Genomic DNA, 19,322 nt, shown 5'->3' with positions numbered 1-19,322 from the left:
GGTACCCTTCGTAATAGCCCGGACCGGAGCTCAGATAGTGAGGCTTGACATCTGGGCGCTTCTTGTGAAGGAAGCCGTGTGCTTGGCCCGTTTCCGGGTCCGTGAAGCTGAATTCCCAGTTTCGTTCGTTGCAGTGTATGTACCTGCCATCACGTATGTCAGCCACGGATCCTCCCTGTGGACACCGGAAAGCCAACATACCAGTCCAAATAGATGGCTGCCTCAGCAAGCTCGACGATGCTCCGATTCAAACCCCTCCGCTGGCCTTCGGTCATGAGACTGGCCGGAGCCAGCGGCCGAACTTCTGACGGAGAAGCCCAACCACCGATTCGAAGTTATAGCGAAATTTTGTGCCCCAGCGAGCCGACCTCAGCAGCTCCACCGTTAGGGCGCGCCAGATCAAGTGCCGGTTCTTGAGACGGTTTGCCACCACTGGTCGCCAAAGGGGATCATGAAGGTTGGTCTCCTTCTGGTCCGCTCTCAAGGTATCGGGCGTCAAGTTGGGAAGGGCTGCGTAAGTGCGTCGACATGTTAAAAACGGACCCGGCGGCAAAGCAGTGGATGGGGAAAAGGTTCCCACTCACTCTCTATCACACGCAGGAGCTCATTATAGGACGTCCAGTGTGGTTGGTCGCCCGGCCCCCTGAGGATGTCGTCAACGAAGGTACGCCACAGCCACCCTTGAACGATAACTGGAAACCATTCCTTCGTCAGTTCCGGCCTCCAGGCAAACCACGTCAAGAGCTTGGCTTATCTCTTGCCCCTTCTGGAGTCTCCAGGTATTCCTTGGCCTTTGGCGCCCAAGACTTGAGCATCTGTTGGGTTTCGACGTCGAGCGACCCTTAATCTACAGCTTCGGTCATGGACCTGGCAAAGTTGGAAATGCAGCGATGCAAGGTGGTAAAGCCCTCGCAGACACCATCCTGGGTCCCGGGGTTAAGGAACCCGTCCAGCAGGCCATCATTCCATGCGTCGAGGCGAATCTGGGCCGTTGTCTTGTTCTGGCCATCACCGCGCCCGAGGTTTCTGTTTTAATGTTCATCCAGGGCGGTTGGGTTATTGCCGGTGGTATGGCTGGGGGTGGCGGCATCAGGACCGGCGACATCAGGTTGGGAAGAGGACCCCTCTGTGATGATGTCTTTGTTGCCGGTTGCACTAGGTATGGAGGCATTGGGGTCTCCGGCGGCACCGGGTAGTATGGTGGCGTTAAGTCGGGAAGCAGACCCTTCCGAGATAACGCCCTCGTCGCTGTCGGCTGTGCCGGGCACGGCACCAGGGAGAGGAGTGTCCAACTGGCCTGCCATGGCTGCGAGATGCTGTTTCTCATTCGGGGATGACGCCTTGGACTTGGCCGGCCGTTTGCCGTGGCTTTTCCGCCCTTTGACGCCTTTGGTCTTCTCGGGCATTGTCGGTGCGTTTAGGGGGACGCTGACGGCCTTGCAGGTCCGAGATGGTCTCGGTATGGCCATGGAGTACTGGGGAGCGAACACAAGATCAAAAGCGGAAAGCAAATACAGATGGCAGATTCACATGGTAGCCTGCAAGTTAGGGAAGAGAAGGGCAAGGGCCAGGGCAGAGACGGTGTGGCGTGGGTCTAAGAGGTCGCCCCGTGGACCAGGACAAACAAAGAAACCCCCCACCCCGAAAAGGGGCGGCGGCAGCCCGGGCCCTGCTGGTCAATGGCGGGAGTCCTTTTTTCACTCAAAGCAAACGGAAGTAACCAGCACAGCTCTGGCAGTTTCTGCTGTTGCTTTCAGCGCTTCCCTCGCCCATGCTGTCTTTTCCGACCCGGAACCAGAGCCTTGGTGGAGATGGACTGGCCATCTGCATAGGTACCTATCAGGCATTGAGTTTGGTTGAGCTGGTTGAGTCCCAGCGCCCCTGTTCTCAAACAAGAACCAGACTGCTTCGGTAGCAAACAGGGCATGCTCCTGCACCTTCCACCTTCCCCCCATCTCCGTCTTTCGTCACGAGCTCTATCCACAGCCTTAGTACGCGACGGCACATCATGATGACGAGCTCTATTTTTTCTCAATTCCCAGATAACCGGGGTGGTTTGCGGCTTGCCATCGGCATAGACTTTGGCGCGACGTGAGACCCCCTTCTACTCTTCCTTCCCCATTACTTGGGCTCCTAACACCAGTTTCTCTAACGTACTTTGGCTGAGGCAGGTCCACGGGGGCATACGTCAGGTTCGGCGGGTGGGCCTCACACAAACCCGACTTGTCCATCAGCAACTGGCTCAGGCAAGCTGGCAGTTATCCGAGCAACCACGCCTACAGGACGCCCACACGGATCGCTACGGACTGGCGGGACAAAGATACCGGCGAGACAGCTCGCTGGGGTTCCATGAACCTCCTGCATGGGTAGAACGGGTCCCTTCTCATTTGGCGCCCCGGCCGGGAAGACGGCCTAACCTCCGCTCATGTGGCAAGCCTGAAACCGTCGGGTTCACGCGGTAATGCTTTTTTCCTTGCCAAGGCCATAAGTTGCGCGCCAGGGTGATGGCTGACGAACTCCGCAGGGACGAGTTGTTGGAGAAATTTGATCTGACAGTGAACAAAGTCGTGGGTCTGATTCAGGATCAAGTGGCTGACGTGCTGGAAAACCATCAGAAAATGCCTAAGGTATATACGGCAACAATGCCGCTGTGGAATGACAGGCATCTAATCACTGTGTGCTCGCCAACAGTCCGTCATCGTTTGTGGCGGCTTCGGCGAAAACAAGTACCTGCGGGCTGAGTTAGAGAAGGAAATCCAACGCATGGACGACGAGGACCCCGGGATGGGCACGCCGATCGAGCTCGAGTTCGCCCCAATGGACACCAAGTGAGTGCATCCTTTGCTGTGCAATAGTGACGCACACCCGACCGCATCAGTGAGTGGTCTAACAGTTTTGAAGCTGAAAGATCGTCTCAATGGGCTGTGCCCTGCACTCGTTCAACAAGGGGAAATTTGGGGGGTTGAGCCAGTACACCCAACCATCCGTCCAGGTTGCTTCCCGAGTGGCTCGATTCAGCTACGGCATCGCCGCCAGCAATGAATCCATGCCCCGTCAGTTCATTACTATGGTGAGACCAAACACACTCCCAACTGGCATCGCCTGCCGAAAAAGTTCGTGCTTTTGCTAACTGGGTCCGCTGTAGGGAAGCAGCTTGCCCGTAATCAATCCGCCACGCTTCATTCTGCAAGACACCGACTTCGTCGAGCACGGCATCAAGGGGGCCGCCATCCACATCTACCAAGCGCAAGAGTCTGCCATTCAGCCAAATAACATGACCTGGCTGTGCAGCCTGGTATGGGACAACAAAGGTTTCAACGCCTTGAACTGGCATTCAAGAACAACCCTCCCTGCCTCGTCGAGCTTGCTGTGGACTGTGTAGGCACTGGGGTCTCCTTCACGGTGTACATCAGCGGGAAGTTGCAGTCACCTGGGGCGGCGACGGGATTTGATGTCCAGTACAACATGGATAGAGAGGAATAGACCTCGATGCTGCGTACCCGGTTCAGAAAAAAAAAAGGAGTAAGAAAAGGTCGATCGCGGTCATGGGTAGCAAAGGAGTTTAGGAATGGTCATGAGATTGGGGAATTGGAACCTTTTTTGGGGGAGCTTGGCGCCTAGGTAGAACTCCCATTTAGACGACAGATAACTGTACCTAATGAACCAACATGACACGACTGCCCCACGCCTCGCCTGCCCTCGTTAGGACAACTTCGCAGCGCGGTCTCGAGGATGTTCAGGTTGGTGGTTGGGTTGGCAGGTGGAGCCGGCAGGGTTAGGGGTCGATAAGGTGGGCTAGTGGGTGGCTCAGTGTCGCGTCAAAGACCCCCATTCCACGACTTGGCGCGTCAGGGTAGGTATCCCACTCTCTCTCTCAACCACCACCGTCATCGCTTGCACACCTGCCCCCACGATGTAGAGTTGCGATGGCAGCGCTGACTCCATACACGTATATCCAATGCCCATGCTCGGACTTTTCGACGCTCGGCCGGTCATCAGACCCCAACTTACCAGGGGGCACCGAAGCCGATGACGATGACGACCGCACTTTTGACCCCCGTGCCCTGCGCGCAAACTACACCCTCTACCCACTCGAGTACCTACTGTACTGCGAAGACTGCCACCAGATCAGGTGCCCACGCTGTATCGCCGAGGAGATCGTGACCTACTACTGCCCAAACTGCCTGTTTGAGGTGCCGAGCAGCAACCTCAAGAGCGAGGGGAACAGGTCGGTCCCGTCGCCCTCTTCACCATTCGCCGGCTGACTGACGGGCCGCTTTTCAGATGCACCCGGAGCTGCTTCCAATGTCCAATATGCATCGGCCCACTCGCCGTGACGAGCGTAGAGACGAAGCCCGACCCGAGCCTGCTGGCCGCCCCAGACAACGCCGCCGCGCCGCACACCGGCCCGTACGCCCTGACCTGCTCCTACTGCGCCTGGAGCTCGGCCGAGGTCGGCATCCAATTTGAAAAGCCGAATGGCATACACGCCCAGCTGGCGAAGCTACGGAACGGGGGCTCGACAAGGTTGACGGCCAAGGAGCGGAAAGAACGGCGTAAGGATCCGTCATTCCGCCCCCAGCCGGCAACGGAGGGCCAAGGTGCGCCGAACGAGACGGAGGTTCTAGACCTCGAGACCCAATTTGCGAACCTGAAGGCGTTTTACCAGGACCAGCTCGCAAACCCCAACTCAGCCGACACTGGGCTCAGCACCCTGGGCGACCTCGGCTTCTCCTCGCCCACCTCGCTTTCGCGCATCATGAGCATCTACACCGGCGGCAGTTTGCAGGATAAGAAGGCCAAGTCGCGGCTTGGCGCCATGCGGGAAGCGCTGGATGCCAACGAGGGCCTCCAGTTAGCCAAGCTCGACGAGTCGGCCGCCATCGAAGCGTTGCGATCCGAAGGCCACGGCAGCACCGCGTCGGCCGCCCAGCTCGCCGACCAGCCCCCGAACCTCGGCGAAGAGCACCTCCACGGCCGCGGCCGCTTCACCTCGGAGCTCCGCCCGATCCCCTACCTCCTACGCACCAAGCGCTCCAAACGCTGCCCCGTCTGCCGGCACATTATCAGCAAACCCGAGGCCAAGGTCCAGACCACGCGCTTCCGCATCCGCCTGGTCGCGGGCAGCTACATCCCCAGCATCGCCATCCGGCCCCTCTCCCTCTCAAGCGGCACCGGCACCGGCACCTCCGCCTCCGGATCCGCCGTCCCGGGCGCGCTGCTCGAGCCGTTGCGCCCGGCGCACTACCTGCTGACTTTCAAGAACCCCATCTTCGAGACCATCAAGGTCACCCTGGGCGCCCCGGCCAAGACCCCGGGCCGCCTCGCCAGCAAGGTGACGGTGCTGTGCCCGGAGTTTGAGATCGACGCCAACACGGACGTGTGGGACGAGGCCCTCAACCAGGGCGGCGGCAGCGAGCGGGACAAGCGACGGCGGCGCGGCGAGGACGGGGCCGCCGCCGCCGCCGGTAGTGGCAGCCAGAGCAACATCAACCACCAGAACCAGCTGGAGGTGGGCAAGATCTGGGAGCGCGGCCGGAACTGGGTCAGCATCGTCGTCGAGGTGGTGCCGGCGTCGCTGCGCCTCGAGGAAGGGGACCCGCCGCTGGCCGAGGACGAGGATATCCTCGAGATCCCCATGTTTGTGCGCGTCGAGTGGGAGGCCGAGGCCGGTGGGGATGAGGTCGGATCTGTCGCTGCTAGGGATCGGGAGGCGAGGGAGAAGCGCGAGCTGGCTTATTGGTGTGTTTTGGGGTTGGGGAGGATCCGGCCGTAGGATGTGGAATTGCGGTTATGCTTGCCTGTTAACCTACGTATGACGAAAGGAGATACCCCTAGAATTATGTTTGCATTGCAGGTTCTCGCATTTCTTCGTATGCTCCGTTGACGATTGTTTTCTCTTTTTTTTTTTTTTCTAATACAATATGTACAACACCCGCCACGCCGACCACTCACCGCCCATCAAGCCCCAAACTGGTCCTGGTAATTGGTCAGGCAGAATCGGTACTTGACGTCGTTCTTGTGCAGCCGCTGCATGATGTCGGCCAGGTTCTTCTCGTTGATGGGCACCTCCTCCACCCACGTGTTGATCCCCTTGTCGGCCGCCAGCTGCAGCATCTCGAGCGTCTCCTTCCGGCTGCCGAGATGCGAGCTGCCGAAGAAGCAGCCGTTGCTGAGGAAGGTCTGGTTGCGGATCTTGATGCCGTCGTCCTCAGGCAGGCCCACGCTCACCCACTTGGCGTGCACGTCGAGCAGGCTCAGGTAGGCGTCGAGGTCGAACCCGTCGAAGCTACTGGCCGTGTTGACGATCAGGTCAAACGTCATGACGTGCGGCACGTTCCAGTCCTTGTCTGCCGTCGCCAGGAACCCGTCCGCCCCGAGCTTGCGCGCGTCCGCCTCCTTGGCATGCGTCCGGCTGATCGCCCACACCTCGGCCCCGAGGGCCTTCGCGAACAGCACACCCATGTGACCGATGCCGCCCAGCCCCACGATTCCCACCTTCTTCCCGGGCCCGCACCCATTTCGCACCAGCGGCGAGTAGGCCGTCAGGCCGGCGCAGAGCATGGGGGCCGCCACTGTGCTCGGGAGGCTGTCGGGGATGGGGAAGACCCTGGCAGTAGAGTTATGTTAGCCAACGCGCGCTGGCGGAGGAAGAGAGAAAGAGAGAAAGAGAGAGAGAGAGAGAGAAGCACAATGGTGGACATACCAGTGCTGGTGTGTCCGCACGTGTGAAGAGTAGCCGCCCTGCGAGACGATACCCGTGTCCGGCCACACGGCGCCGTACGTGTCGAGCTGCTTCCGGCAGTACGTCTCGTTGTCGTTCTTGCACTGGCGGCAGTCGAGGCAGGCGTAGCTCTGCGCGCCCACGCCCACGCGCTGCCCTTCCTTGATCAGCGTCACCTTGGGTCCTACCCGAACCGCCGTCCCCACGATCTCTGCGTTGTGTCAGTGGCCAAAGCGGTCGTTGTGAGCAAGGGGAGCCGAGTCCTACCATGCCCAACAGCCAGGGGGAACTTCTGCTCGCCCCAGCCGCCGCTGATGGTGTGGAGGTCGCTGCCGCAAACGCCGCAGCACTCGATCTTGACGTCGACATCGTAATCGCCAAACGGCTTCGGTTGGAACTCGTTCTTGTTGAATTCCAGCCAGGTATCCGGCCCATTGACCTGGAGCCCGGTGAACTTCTCAGGATACGGCATGATGATTTGGTTCGTGATGTGGTAGGTATGGTATTAACGGTGATTGAATCTTTGGGTTCAACTGGCAGCAGCGAGAGGAGGGCAAGAAGAGTACGACGGATTCACTTCGGGTTAAACAAAACCTGGGCCCCGCCTTTTAAAGGGCCCCGTTCAAGACACCCGCGAGGAGGGGCACCCCGCGTCCCCCACTCGAGGTTGGAGCATCGTGATATTATCCAGGAATCGTTGAACGGCCTAATTGGGCCAATGGACACATCTGGGGCTCTCGTTTTGGGGAACCCGCCTTCCACCAGGACGGTGATGCTGCTTTCCTCCGCTAACCCCGCTGTACCCCGCCATGCGCCGGGTGGGAACAGCATGCGGGTCCGGGCGAACTCTGGAGACAGCTTGTGCCGGGTTTTCCCACAAATCAGAACGCTTGCCGGCCGGTCGCCTCAGAGCCGCGGGGAAAGTCGGCGTGAACGGGCCGCGGGGGGTACGGTGTGGAGGCCAAAGGGATTCACGCAGACGTTAGCTTTTGAAAGTCAAGTTCAACGACGAAACGGACGGGCATGGTTGTCCTGAGGTGGGTCGGAAGAGGCGGGTGTTTGAGTAGATCGTGGGTTTACACACTCCCAGGCCCGGTTTTGCCCTGGATAAGTGGATTCTAGCTGGAGACTGAGGGAATTGACAAGCAAGAGGCCATTACTTCACAAACGTTTTTAGCCGCCCACGCCGGCATCGGTTTTTCCTTCACGCCCACCTCTCAGATTCAGGTTTGAGATGCCCCACCCCGAGGAAAAACGAGTTCGAGAGCACGGCGTTGGTTCCCAAGGCATCAACGATCTTATCATGATAACGACACCGAGGCGGAGAGCTGTCGGAGCCAGTGCCCGCGGCGGGTAGTCAAACATGCAGACAACGGCGCCGGCTCTTCCACAACCATACGCAGATCGGCTGCTCAAGCTGCTTTGATGAGCTTGCCCTTGCCGGCAAAACCGACCCCGGTTAGAAACGCAATCCGCATCGAGGCCCCGAGATAGACAAAGCCAATATTCCCCCAGTCAATAGCGTTCCACTCGAGCAGGCTCCAGTAGATCTGCGGACCTAAGACGCTGACGGTGTAGAGGTGGCCCAGGTCCGCGACAAGCAAGCAGAAGAGCACGGCCTTCCAGACGCGGAGGTCGGAGGTGGAACGTAGCACTATGGCCTCGCTGAGGGCAAACGCAAAGTAGAGATTGGCAAGCTGCGACATGGCGATCGAGGTACCCAGCGGGATGGGCGACGGCGCGGAGACGGCATGGGTGAGATCGAGGTAGGTACGCTGGTCGAAGAAAGCGTAATATGCGCCAGCGAGGGTCGCAATTGGCTCAATGAGCAGGAAAAATAAGCGATAGAGTACGGGCAGTGTAAAGCCGGCCGTCCCGGTGGCTGGAGCTGTGGAGGCCATCTTTGTGTTTATTATCGCCGTCCTTGGGTTGGATGGGAGCGGACGAACTCCTCTTCGCGACGCGTTCGTGGAGTTGGTGCACCCAAGGCCTTGAACCGTGCAGAGAGGCCCCTGAAGCGCAGGGTTGCAGATGCCCCGCATCTCGCCAGCTCACACCGCCTATGCACCTGACTTGGGCCCACCAAAACTTTGAGGGCTGCAAGGGCTGCAAACCCTAACCGCCCAATTCAACTGGTCGACTTTTTACGCAGCTTCAGCTCTCGGAATCGCCTCGAAGTCAGTCAACCACCGGTATCGTCGACAACCGCCAACATGAGCTCGCCGTCCCTGAACAAGATTGCGGCTAACAGCCCGAGCCGCCAGAACCCCTCGGAGCTCGAGCAGGGCATCGCCACCGCTCTGTACGATCTCGAGACCAACACTGCCGACCTCAAGGTCGCCCTCCGCCCTCTGCAGTTCGTCTCGGCTCGTGAGGTGAGAATCCGCCCGTGAAGCACCCGCACCTGCGATATCCGAACCACACCCGGGTCCTGTTCCACCGACTGGCGAGCGATTGAGACATCGCCGCGCGTCGGGCGTCGTCGCATTGGAAGATTGATCACAAATGGGAAGGCGGGCAGGCGGGCGGGTGGCCTCGGGCGCCGGCCCGTCCTGCTCGGCGGCCATAACATCAAAAAACCATATAGAACGCGGAATAGGACGGGAGCGGTCCATGGATTGCAGTGTCATCCTGGAGCTCGCATGCTGACTTGGATCTGGAACAGATCGAAGTTGGCCACGGCAAGAAGGCTATTGTCATCTTTGTCCCCGTCCCTTCGCTGCAAGGCTTCCACCGTGTCCAGCAGCGGTAAGTTGTTTTCTTTCTTTTTTTTGTCTTCTTCTAAACGACAGGCGATACTAACTCTGTGCAGCCTCACCCGCGAGCTCGAGAAGAAGTTCTCGGATCGCCATGTCCTGATCCTCGCCTCGCGCCGCATTCTGCCGCGCCCCAAGCGCTCCAGCCGCTCGCGCAACACCCTCAAGCAGAAGCGCCCCCGTTCGCGCACCCTCACCGCGGTGCACGACGCCATTCTGACCGACCTCGTCTTCCCCGTCGAGATCGTCGGCAAGCGCCTTCGCACCAAGGAGGACGGCTCCAAGACCCTCAAGGTCATCCTTGACGAGAAGGAGCGTGGCGGTGTCGACTACAGGCTCGACACCTACTCGGAGGTCTACCGCCGCCTCACCGGCCGCGGCGTCATCTTCGAGTTCCCCCAGACCAGCGCCGCCGACTACTAGGCGTGAGTAGATGGGATGGGCTTGTTTGTGGGCTGGCGCACCGAGGTCAGATTTGGGTTTGGGATTCGGGTTCGGTCTGATGCATGGGACTCAAAAAGGACGGCGTTCAGCTAGCTTGTGACAATGCAAGCTTGATTTCCACCACACCTCGTCCCCACAATACAAGCCATTTTGCAAATCGTTTGATGCTGCGGGGTCGTGATATGCTTTGTTCTGGAGTTGATCCAGTGCCCCTTGTCCGGGTCTGGTGACTCAGATCGACAAGGGGTCGGTTGGTATTCGTATTGGTATCCTACGGGGTATTCCTATGGCTCGTCGATGGGTCATAAGTGCACTCCGTAGCCCGGATGCTCCTCCCGTGCCCACTCAAAAATTCTCGCCCAAACCTCTGGCCCGTCGTCTTCTCTGTCCATGGCTTTCTCAATACGCAAAAGAGCGACCTTGTCGTCTTCGTTTAGGCCAAACCACCGAGTGGCGTCCCGGACTCGCAGTTTGGCGCACTGGGCATCTTTCTCGGGATGGCCCTGCATCGTCAGAATCGTGCGGTCGTGACTCAAAAAGGCCTGGTTGCCAACAAGCAGCTCGTGGAAACCCCTCGGAGGCGTGCCGACACCCCGGCGGTGGTGCTGCTGCAGCCGGACGATGCCGTTGCCGTTCTCCCTCCCAAAAAAACGGCTGCCCGCAGGCGTCAGTTCTGCGTCGGTTACGCCCAACTGTGAAGGGTTAGCTGGAGCTCCTCCCCTGATAACCTCCCGCAACATCCGCCTCCCACTCACCTCGGGCGTCTCCATATCCACCAGCTCGGCCCCAAACAACATCGAGATGGTCTGGTGACCCCAGCATATCCCGCAGAGCTTCGTCCGCGGGTAGTTGGCAACCACGTCGAGGATGAACTTGTGGACGCGCAGGATCCAGGGGTGCTTCTTGCGCGGGTCGGCGTTCCCGCCGCCGACCACGATCAGGTCGAACGCGTCCGGGTCCGGGAAGTCGTCCGGCTTCTCGGCCGGGAGGAAGAAGGTGAGCTCGGCGTCGTCGCTGGCGACCGCGCCCGTGGAGCGCACGTACGAGTCTCGGATCTCGGCGATGAAGGGCGAGCGGTACGAGTTGAGCAGGACGGCGACCCGTAAGGGCGGCTGGATGCGTGTTGGGCTCATGTTGAATGAACCGGGTGGGGTGTTTACATGTACCTGGCCCGCCCAGGTAAAAGGGAGGAAGGCCGGGGCTTGGGGGGGCTTTATACCTGGCCTTGGGGGTGTAATTCCAGGTCCAAGTGGATCAGCTGATGCGGTCCAGGGGGCCAACAGGCTAAGGACCAGCCCGAGGCACAAGGTCCATATTGCAAATGACATCACAGCTGTTTCGAGGCGGTTCCGAGATTGCATGGATGCGATAGAAGTTGGGGGGTGACATTTCGAGATCAATTGGTGAACAGCTGCATTGATGAACTAACTACATGCTGTGTGAGTGTGTGCTACTAAGTACAGATTGATGAGCAGACGACAACAGACGAAAGCGAGAACGGTTTCGGCACATGGGGATGGCACAGCGCGAGCCCAGTCAGTCGGGAACTGGGGGGCATCCACTCCTTGCCCGGAACCTCGTCCTATTGGTGACGAATCGTTCCCCACAGTGATCTCGGGCTTGGTGCTGCGGCAAGCCACGGGTCATCTCATCGGTACTTCGTACTTCCATCAATCGTCTCGAATTGCTTTAGGCAAGAATGATGCAGACCTCAACACATGGAGGTCCGCAAGGGAAAGGGCCGGCTTGTAAAATGGCCGAGGGTGACATCGCATAGCAAGGCAAAAGGAATAGACTGCTAGAAACAGGAATTGCTGTGAATCATTTTGAACCTGTTCTCTCCAGGAAGAGCTGGGGTAAACTCCTTTCTACCAAGTGCTTCTACCATGGTCCGGTCACATCAGGATATGATTCCAACGCCCCGATTCCCCAGAGTATCAAGCCAGCTCCCAAGGCTACATCCTATAAAACACAGCCCCTTATAATGTGGCCTCCAAATAAAGATTAGAAACGCCCGGCCTGGACCATCACGCAACAGCCCGGTCATTACATGTACCTACTTAAGCCACTCACATTTGAGCGGGCGGCTTAAAGTCGGAGTGGCTCACAGCGACAAGCGGCTCACAGTTCATGAGCCGAGAAAAGACAGCTCATACCGCATTTGAACGGCTAAGTTAAAGTAGCGGCACTGTTGCTATCCATGGTTGATATCTGGTAGCGGCTCGTTGGCTACTTAGCGGCTTGTTGAAGCAAACGACTTGCGAAAAACGAGCGGGGTGATATTAAGGTAGCTTATGAGATTGAGCGGCTCGTATTAGTATCAAGGCGCCATCAACTAACCGGCAAGTCAACAACCCATGGAGGTCACTGAGTATACGATGGTAAGATCTGTACTCCTCCCTCAACCTGAACCTCCCCAGCCCCAACAGCACTCCACGCATCTCAAACCCCACACCCCACCTCCATCACAGCGCCATTTCCCCCAACACCAGCGCCTGCTCCCACTCCCACACGGACAGCAGCACGGCCTCCCGGAACGCAGCCTGACGCACCGGTGCGCGCCCTGGGCTTTACGTCCCGCCACGGCAAGACGATGGCTGGCTGGATGTAGTGACGGCACGGTGAGGGGCACGGACACGGGCCCGGGCGCCGGGTGGGGGAAAGGGTGAGCGGGGGTGAGGCGGCCGCGTAGTAGAGGTGAGGGGTAGGGGATGTCCCGGTCCCAGTTTGGGATGCTGCTGCCCTGGTCGGTGGGGTCGACGCGGACGGCCGGCAGTGGGTGGTGGATGGTGGGCGGTGAGACTGAAGTCAATGGCATGCACTGCGCTGCACGTTTGGGATGGTGCGCGGTAGCGCAGGGTTCGGGATGGGGTGGCAACAGAGGAGAGAGAGTGCAGCGGTATTTCGGCGACGGAACCGGTGAATATCCAAGCAAAAGCCTGGTCGAGCAGGAATGGGAATCGGGATGAGTTCTGTGAAAGATAAAAAAGACGTTTGTGGGAAGCAGCAGGAATTTATAGATGTGGCGGGGGTCAGGTCACGCACGGCACGAAGACAAGAATCAACAAGGCTTTCTGTGCTTCTAGGACGTCAGGTGCTTAGCGCCCAGGTCGCTTGGGACGGTTAAACCCCTTCTTCACTTCGGCTCTTGGGTGTAGTTCCTCCATCACGCCCTCCTCTGTGATCTCGGAGGCATCCTCCACCTCGAACTTCTTGTCTGGCTGCAGGCCGGCCTCCTTCTCCGCAATGGTAAGCACGGCTCGCTTCATGAGGGGGTACATCATGCGGAACTTGATGGCCTTGGTGCTAAAGTTGGTGGGGCAGGTGTAGAGAAACAGCAGGGGGCTGGATTCGCTGTCATTGTGCGTGTGCGTAAACCGGTAGAAGGTGAAACGGGGTTCTGTGGCCGAGATAGTCTGCACGAGCTCGGGGATTGACGTAGGGGCGGAGTGGTCGGGGACTAGCTCGACAGACTCGGACTCCGGGTTAATTTTCTAGCAAAGGCACACTTGTCAGCCGCTTGTCATGTACCGGGGACTGAAACCGTCGTGCGCACCAGCATGACCAATGTCCGCTTGTCTCCCGCCCCGAGGTCTTTCAAGGCCTGAAGCGCGTCCTCGGCGATTGGCGTGGCCAGGTTCTTGCTCAGATGGATCTCGCGGGTTCCCGTGCCCATGCCTGCCTCCTGCTCCGCGCGTCTGACTTCACCCAGGCTCCTCTCCTCCTCTGTGAGCGGGGCCTCCAGCGCGCTGTGGGCGTCGTGTTTCTTGAATCCGGCCGCGCTGAGCTCCTCGGGCATGGTGGCAAAGAAGGTGTCACGGAAGTGTTCGCTCCCGAGCTCGCGCACGAGAGTCAGGCGCGTCGAGGCAAACAGCATCTTCTGGCGCACGGGAGCAGTGTCGGGCACGTACGTCACAGCCACAAAGGCCGGAGCGGACGGGTGTCTGCGGAGGATGACATATAGGGCCTCGTTGGGCTTGATTTGCGGCCCTAGCAGAGACTCGACATTGGATTCGAAAGATGCGGGGGACGATGGCGTCAGGAGTTGTAACGGCCGCAGCTGCTCCGAAGCGATAGTCACGAGGAGGCCGAAGTGTTTGTCGGAGGAGAGCAGGTCGTTGAATTGGGAGACCAGCTCCTTCGATGCTGCCGCTGGCGCGTTAGCTTCTTTCCCAGGGTCACATATTCTGTATCGGGTCACGCACCCGAGATTCCAGACTGCATCGTAGCCTCGCTGGAGGTAATTTGGTGGACGCAGCGGGAGTTGCTTGAAGTCGTTAAGAACGACGTCAGGTCATGAGGCCGCTGAGACGTTTAGGCCCCGCCATGTCTGCCTCAACAGCGTGGGGTCCTGACCCACCTTCTGTATCGGGTAAGCGGGGTGGCTTGCCAAGCTTGCGAACCATTAAGCCTGAGCTGCCTTGGCTTTTGACTTGGGATGGGACGTTTTCTAATTTTGTTCTCTCTCTTGAGATTGGCTTCTCCATGTGCGAATTTTTTGTTTGTGAGGTGAGCCCGGGCAACACAGCTATGAGGATGCCGGCGCTATTGGCAGAGCCATGACTTCGGTGGTTAGCCTGACTTGCAAAAGTTCCCAGCATTAATTGGCCAGGCAGGCATTGGGGCCGAGGAGGAATTCGAAAGGTGGAGCGAACTTGGACGTTGGCCGAAAAATTGACTACCCGTACTTTGGAGATAGGTAGGAAGCCGTCTCATCGGCAACAGGTCTCTATATATCGATTCAACATGATTATTTCCTCTCTTCTTTTCAGTTTCCAGCTGCTCAACTCGGCGTGTCCGTCTCATTCCATCCCAGCGCGACCGTCGGATCGCCAAGATGCCAATTTCGGAAAGTAGCTGGCAAGCAAACTCGCTTCTGGTGCCAATCATCGTGGGCGGTTGCCCCTGGGGTTTCGGGGGCCAGACCCGTTCCAGGCACCAAGGGGCGAGAGCAAAAACAGCAATGAATCCTCTTGTGCCTGTTCGTTCTTTTTTTTCGCTGGTTGGTCTTTCGCCTTCGCTCGTTCTGTACATACATATACTTGTCGTCCGCCATGTCGAGATAGAATCGACGTCCAATCTTTTGTCTGTTAATTGCTAGTTAATTGCTAGAGTCATTCTTTTTTTTTTTTTTTTTTCCGCGCCCGCCTCGCGATGGCGCTCCACACTCGCTTATCCATGCTCGCGATCGGCGCACTCGCGGCCACAACCGCCACCGCCCAACATGTGCTGCTCCCTTTCTCCCAGCATACCAGCAGCGACATCAATCTCTCGGCGCGGGGCTCGAAACAGACCACCCTCACATCGTCCGAATATGCCTATGTCATCGATGCCACGGTCGGCACCCCTCCACAAAAGGTGTCACTGCTTATCACGACCTCGGTCGGTGACACGTGGGTTCCCGACGCAAATACCCCCGAATGCTCCCCCGAATGGTACTACCGGAACCAGTATTTCTACGACGATGAGGACTTGCAAGATGACAACATCCCCAAGGCTCAGTGTACGTGGGGAAGCTTCAACAAGACACGGTCCTCGACATATCTGCCCCCGAACTCACGCTACGATGACTTCAGCGCCGCCTACATCGATTCCAGCAGCGTCTCCGGCGCCAACATGACCGACAAGCTGACGTTTGGCGGCCTCGAGTTCAACGATTACCCAATGGGCCTGGTCTCAAACGCGTATCGCTGGATTGGCATGCTCGGCCTCGGCGCCAACAACTCGGCAAACTATTATAGCTCCGCGTCGGCTGGCAACTACGCCAACGTCGTGGACCGCATGGTTTCGTCCGGCAAGATAGCGAGTCCCGCCTACAGCATTTGGCTGGATGATGCCAAGGGGACCTCGGGCGGCTTGCTGTTTGGCGCCGTCGACCGATCGAGGTACACGGGTGATCTCGTGCGCGTTTCGGCGTCTAGCTCGTACTCGTACTCGTACTATTCCTACGGGTTCGTCACCACGCTCAACAGCATAAACGGCACTTCCGCGTCGGGAGAAGCCATGCCAGCCATCAGATCAAACGACTTCCCAGTCGATGTCACCGTCGGTCCGGGCGAGGTATTCTCGTTTTTGCCCTCGCGGCTGGCGGACCAAATCGCCGACATGGCTGGCGCCACCTATAATGAATCGGCCGAGGTCTTCTTGATTCCTTGCGATGCCGGCAAGACCAACAACACGAAGTTCGTCCTCGAGCTCGGCGGCACTGACGGGCCTAAGCTAAACGTGGAAACGGCCGATCTCGTACTGCCAATTACCGCCTTTGCGGGCTACCAGCGCTCTCGCCTACTTGGGTCCGACTCGTGCATGTTTGGCATCCAGAAGAACGACGAGAGCGCCTACTCGAGCAGCTCCTCTTCTTACGTCTACAACCTCGGCAGCTCCCTCCTCCGGCGCAGCTACATCGTCTTCGACCTGGCCAACCGCGAGATTGCCCTGGCCCAGGCCAAGTTCCCCTCTGGCTCCAACGCCCCGGCTTCAGACATTGTGGCGTTTGAGAACTATGGCGACTACACCCCGGGCGCATCCGAGTTATGCACCAGCAGCTACTGCCGCGACTCTGACGGTGGCTCGGGCTCGGGCTCGGGCTCTGGTTCAGGCTCGAACGGACCGTATAAATACGGCGGTCCCGAGAACGGGGTCCAGCACTGGGAGAAAGTTGCCATTGGAGTCGGCGTCACATTTGGCGTGCTCATTCTCGCCGGTGTGATCACGGGTATTATCCTCTGTACCCGCTCAGGTCGTGGCAAGGGAGTCGCAAAGGAGGTTGACGAGGAGGGCTCGGGAGGAGACACCCCGCCGGCCACCTTGACCAACCCGGAAATGACCCAGAACACCAGGGGTTCGATGATCCTACCGCCAGGGCCTCTGCCGTCCATTCAGGAGGGGACTGAACCACATGCGCAGACACATACGCCGGCCCCCCAACTGCCAGCCCTAGGGACGCAGCTTGGCCAGCCGATCACGCCTCCTGAGCCCACGGCATCTGCCAACTCAAACCGCCCATCGGTTGCCGTGTCCGCCCTTTCCCAGGAGCAGGAGACGCAGACATATGGCTCTACGCCGGAGTCTGAGGCTGCGGTACCGGCATCGCCGAAGGGCAAGGGGAAGGCTGTGGACCGGAACGAAGACTGATATGAACGTCGCCATGTACTAGTCGTAATTCTAATGGAGATACCCTTTTTGTGTGCTACTACCGCTTTGCTGTTGTGAATGTGAATCTTGGGCGGTGCAGTCTTCACCTGAAGCGACGTCATTGCGGATGTGCAATAGCGGAATGGCACCCCAAGCATCCCGCATTGTTATGCCAGACGTGGAGTCGTCTTGAACCGGGACACTTTGTTATAGATCATTGGCGGCACAGCAAGTCGCCTCCCCTACCAGCCGTTGTGAACCGCGCTTGTTGATGGTTGGGGGGATTGACGTCATGCACCACCGACGTCAATCACCACCAACTTGCACGCCATACCCTGTTTCTATAAATCACGTTCGTCCAAGTCACAACTCGCAGCCGTGCCATCGCTTTCCATTATCGTGATCTCAGCAGACCAAGAACTAGGAATATCTATAGATACCATACTGTTGCGTCTCCCGTTATCATCACATCACCACCATCACCGTCATACAAACCACTTAATTACACCAACAATCACACTCACATCATCAAACCCCACCGAAGAGTAAGAAATCCAAAATGGCCGTCACCAGCGCTATCACCGACCTCGTCAAGTCCGTCGTCGAGCTACTGTCCTCGGTCTTCAGCGCCGCCTACGCCATCGTCCACTCGTTCGTCAGCGGCGTCCTCGGCCTGTTTGCCGGCTTCTTCGCCTTTGTCGGTGACCTTGGCCAGGGCGTGTTTGACCTGGCTGGCGGGGTGGGGAAGTTTGTTGCTGGTATGTGCTCCTGTTTCCTGGTGTTTTGTTGGTGTGCCGTCATGGTAGTCCGTTCGTGCTGGGGAACGGCTCAGAAAACATGAGGGTAGTAAAATAAGGCTGACTGCTGACTGAAACACTCGTAGGGAATGCCGCCATCCTTGCCGCCCTCGCCGCCGCATATTACGCGTACGTCCGCTTCGCCCAGCAGCCGCAGCAGGGCCGGAAGCCGGCCGTCACGAACGGGGCGGGGGTCAAAAAGACAAACTAAGCATCCGGGCCAACGCAGAGAAGAGGGGGTTACTTTGGGAGTTGGGTCCTGTCGAGTCTGTGTTTCCTTGGTTAGCGTCCCGTTCATGATACCATCGTCTGGGGTCAGTTAGTTCAGTTAGCGTCTTGGGCACATTCAGCCATTGCGCTCACGCTCTGGTTGTCAATTAACAAGATGTATTCTTCTAGAATGGAGACAAATGTACGGTGCTCCAACTGAGTGGCATGTCTTTCGTATACAGACCGACCAAAATAAGTGACGAGAAAAAGGTAGCCAAGAAACCAGTAAACTCGAATCCAATCCAAACTCCATCCCAACGCTGCCCCGCTCCTCTATGTCTCGCATTCTAGTGCATTAGTTGTAGGGTATTCGAATGCTGTCATCAAATCTCATCACGCGCGGCTAGTCCAGCATGGACTCCACGGCCGTCTCGTACTCCTCGTCGCCTTTGCCCTTCTGGACAATGACGGGATACGGCGCCATCCCGTCATCCGTCTTGTCTTTCTCCTTCTCCTTCTCGTCCTGCTTCTCCTTGTTCTCCTTCTCCACCTCGGTATCGCTCTTGTCCCCCTCCTTCTTCCCCTTCTTCGCCCGGCCCTTCTTCTTCTCCACCTCACTATCCCCCTCATACGCCTCGGCATCATCCTCGTGCGCCGCCGCCTCGCCCTCCTTCTTCTCCACGCGCGCCGTCCGCGCGCCGCCGGCATTCGCCTGGGCATTATCCAGATCGACGCCGCCCTTCTCGCCCATGCCGCCCTCCTCGAGCTCGCCGCCCTCGATGACGACGCGCAGTTCGAGGTCCTCGTCCTTGGAGTAGACGCGCAGGCCGACCACGGCAATGGCGTTCCACGGGTCCGGCTCGTTCTCGTCCTCGGTGTCGTCGCGGTACTTGCTCACCGTGGCCGCGTTGGGCGGCGGCGGCGCTGCCATCCGCGGCTTGCGCGACATGTCGTCGCTGCTGTACAGCGCCTCCCAGTCCTCGGTCGGCGACGCGCTCGACTCGCCGTCCGACGTCACGTACATGTTGGGCGCCTTCTTTGCGGGTGCGGCGGCGGCCGGCGGTGCGGGAGGGGGTGGGCCGCCGGATACGGTGGACGCGTCGGCCGGCGGGACGGACACCTTCTCCTTGTCCTTGTCGTCGGTGCTAGGGGTCGAGGAGGTGTCGCTCTTGGGGGTGGGGGCCGGCGTGCCGGTAGAGGAGGAGCTGACCGAGGATGCAGCCTTGTCTTCCCGTTTGTCCTCAGACTTGTTATCGG

General features: G+C 58.7%; 10 protein-coding genes across 10 annotated transcripts; 5 read left to right on the top strand and 5 right to left on the bottom strand.

The window, feature by feature from the left end:
* Window positions 1–842: 842 nt before the first annotated feature.
* Window positions 843–1,469, bottom strand: CHGG_03655 (uncharacterized protein; the record flags this gene model as incomplete). The annotated part of the gene is made up of 2 exons (XM_001230170.1): window positions 843–1,026; window positions 1,225–1,469. The coding sequence occupies 2 exons, from the start codon at window positions 1,467–1,469 to the stop codon at window positions 843–845; spliced, it is 429 nt and encodes a 142-aa protein (XP_001230171.1).
* Window positions 1,470–2,642: 1,173 nt separating this feature from the next.
* Window positions 2,643–3,382, top strand: CHGG_03654 (uncharacterized protein; the record flags this gene model as incomplete). The annotated part of the gene is made up of 4 exons (XM_001230169.1): window positions 2,643–2,675; window positions 2,728–2,828; window positions 2,993–3,053; window positions 3,146–3,382. The coding sequence occupies 4 exons, from the start codon at window positions 2,643–2,645 to the stop codon at window positions 3,380–3,382; spliced, it is 432 nt and encodes a 143-aa protein (XP_001230170.1).
* Window positions 3,383–3,668: 286 nt separating this feature from the next.
* Window positions 3,669–5,776, top strand: CHGG_03653 (uncharacterized protein; the record flags this gene model as incomplete). The annotated part of the gene is made up of 3 exons (XM_001230168.1): window positions 3,669–3,760; window positions 3,920–4,228; window positions 4,285–5,776. 3 exons carry the CDS (start codon window positions 3,669–3,671, stop codon window positions 5,774–5,776), a joined length of 1,893 nt encoding a protein of 630 aa, XP_001230169.1.
* Window positions 5,777–5,961: 185 nt separating this feature from the next.
* On the bottom strand, window positions 5,962–7,196 carry CHGG_03652 (uncharacterized protein; the record flags this gene model as incomplete). The annotated part of the gene is made up of 3 exons (XM_001230167.1): window positions 5,962–6,610; window positions 6,707–6,935; window positions 6,992–7,196. The coding sequence occupies 3 exons, from the start codon at window positions 7,194–7,196 to the stop codon at window positions 5,962–5,964; spliced, it is 1,083 nt and encodes a 360-aa protein (XP_001230168.1).
* A 1,741-nt stretch (window positions 7,197–8,937) lies between these two features.
* On the top strand, window positions 8,938–9,903 carry CHGG_03651 (40S ribosomal protein S7; the record flags this gene model as incomplete). Its single annotated transcript, XM_001230166.1, has 3 exons — window positions 8,938–9,099; window positions 9,390–9,472; window positions 9,537–9,903. 3 exons carry the CDS (start codon window positions 8,938–8,940, stop codon window positions 9,901–9,903), a joined length of 612 nt encoding a protein of 203 aa, XP_001230167.1.
* A 323-nt stretch (window positions 9,904–10,226) lies between these two features.
* Window positions 10,227–11,057, bottom strand: CHGG_03650 (uncharacterized protein; the record flags this gene model as incomplete). Its single annotated transcript, XM_001230165.1, has 2 exons — window positions 10,227–10,616; window positions 10,680–11,057. The coding sequence occupies 2 exons, from the start codon at window positions 11,055–11,057 to the stop codon at window positions 10,227–10,229; spliced, it is 768 nt and encodes a 255-aa protein (XP_001230166.1).
* A 1,965-nt stretch (window positions 11,058–13,022) lies between these two features.
* Window positions 13,023–14,148, bottom strand: CHGG_03649 (uncharacterized protein; the record flags this gene model as incomplete). The annotated part of the gene is made up of 3 exons (XM_001230164.1): window positions 13,023–13,418; window positions 13,481–14,070; window positions 14,130–14,148. 3 exons carry the CDS (start codon window positions 14,146–14,148, stop codon window positions 13,023–13,025), a joined length of 1,005 nt encoding a protein of 334 aa, XP_001230165.1.
* Window positions 14,149–15,078: 930 nt separating this feature from the next.
* Window positions 15,079–17,058, top strand: CHGG_03648 (uncharacterized protein; the record flags this gene model as incomplete). Its single annotated transcript, XM_001230163.1, has 1 exon — window positions 15,079–17,058. One exon carries the CDS (start codon window positions 15,079–15,081, stop codon window positions 17,056–17,058), a length of 1,980 nt encoding a protein of 659 aa, XP_001230164.1.
* Window positions 17,059–17,617: 559 nt separating this feature from the next.
* Window positions 17,618–18,066, top strand: CHGG_03647 (uncharacterized protein; the record flags this gene model as incomplete). Its single annotated transcript, XM_001230162.1, has 2 exons — window positions 17,618–17,816; window positions 17,942–18,066. The coding sequence occupies 2 exons, from the start codon at window positions 17,618–17,620 to the stop codon at window positions 18,064–18,066; spliced, it is 324 nt and encodes a 107-aa protein (XP_001230163.1).
* A 402-nt stretch (window positions 18,067–18,468) lies between these two features.
* Window positions 18,469–19,089, bottom strand: CHGG_03646 (uncharacterized protein; the record flags this gene model as incomplete). Its single annotated transcript, XM_001230161.1, has 1 exon — window positions 18,469–19,089. The coding sequence occupies one exon, from the start codon at window positions 19,087–19,089 to the stop codon at window positions 18,469–18,471; it is 621 nt and encodes a 206-aa protein (XP_001230162.1).
* Between the last annotated feature and the right edge of the window lie 233 nt (window positions 19,090–19,322).

This window comes from Chaetomium globosum, genomic scaffold (assembly GCF_000143365.1).
Source record: "Chaetomium globosum CBS 148.51 scaffold_2 genomic scaffold, whole genome shotgun sequence".
In the NCBI taxonomy this organism is placed as follows: Eukaryota; Fungi; Ascomycota; class Sordariomycetes; order Sordariales; family Chaetomiaceae; genus Chaetomium; species Chaetomium globosum.
This window is presented reverse-complemented; position numbering and strand designations above follow the sequence as displayed.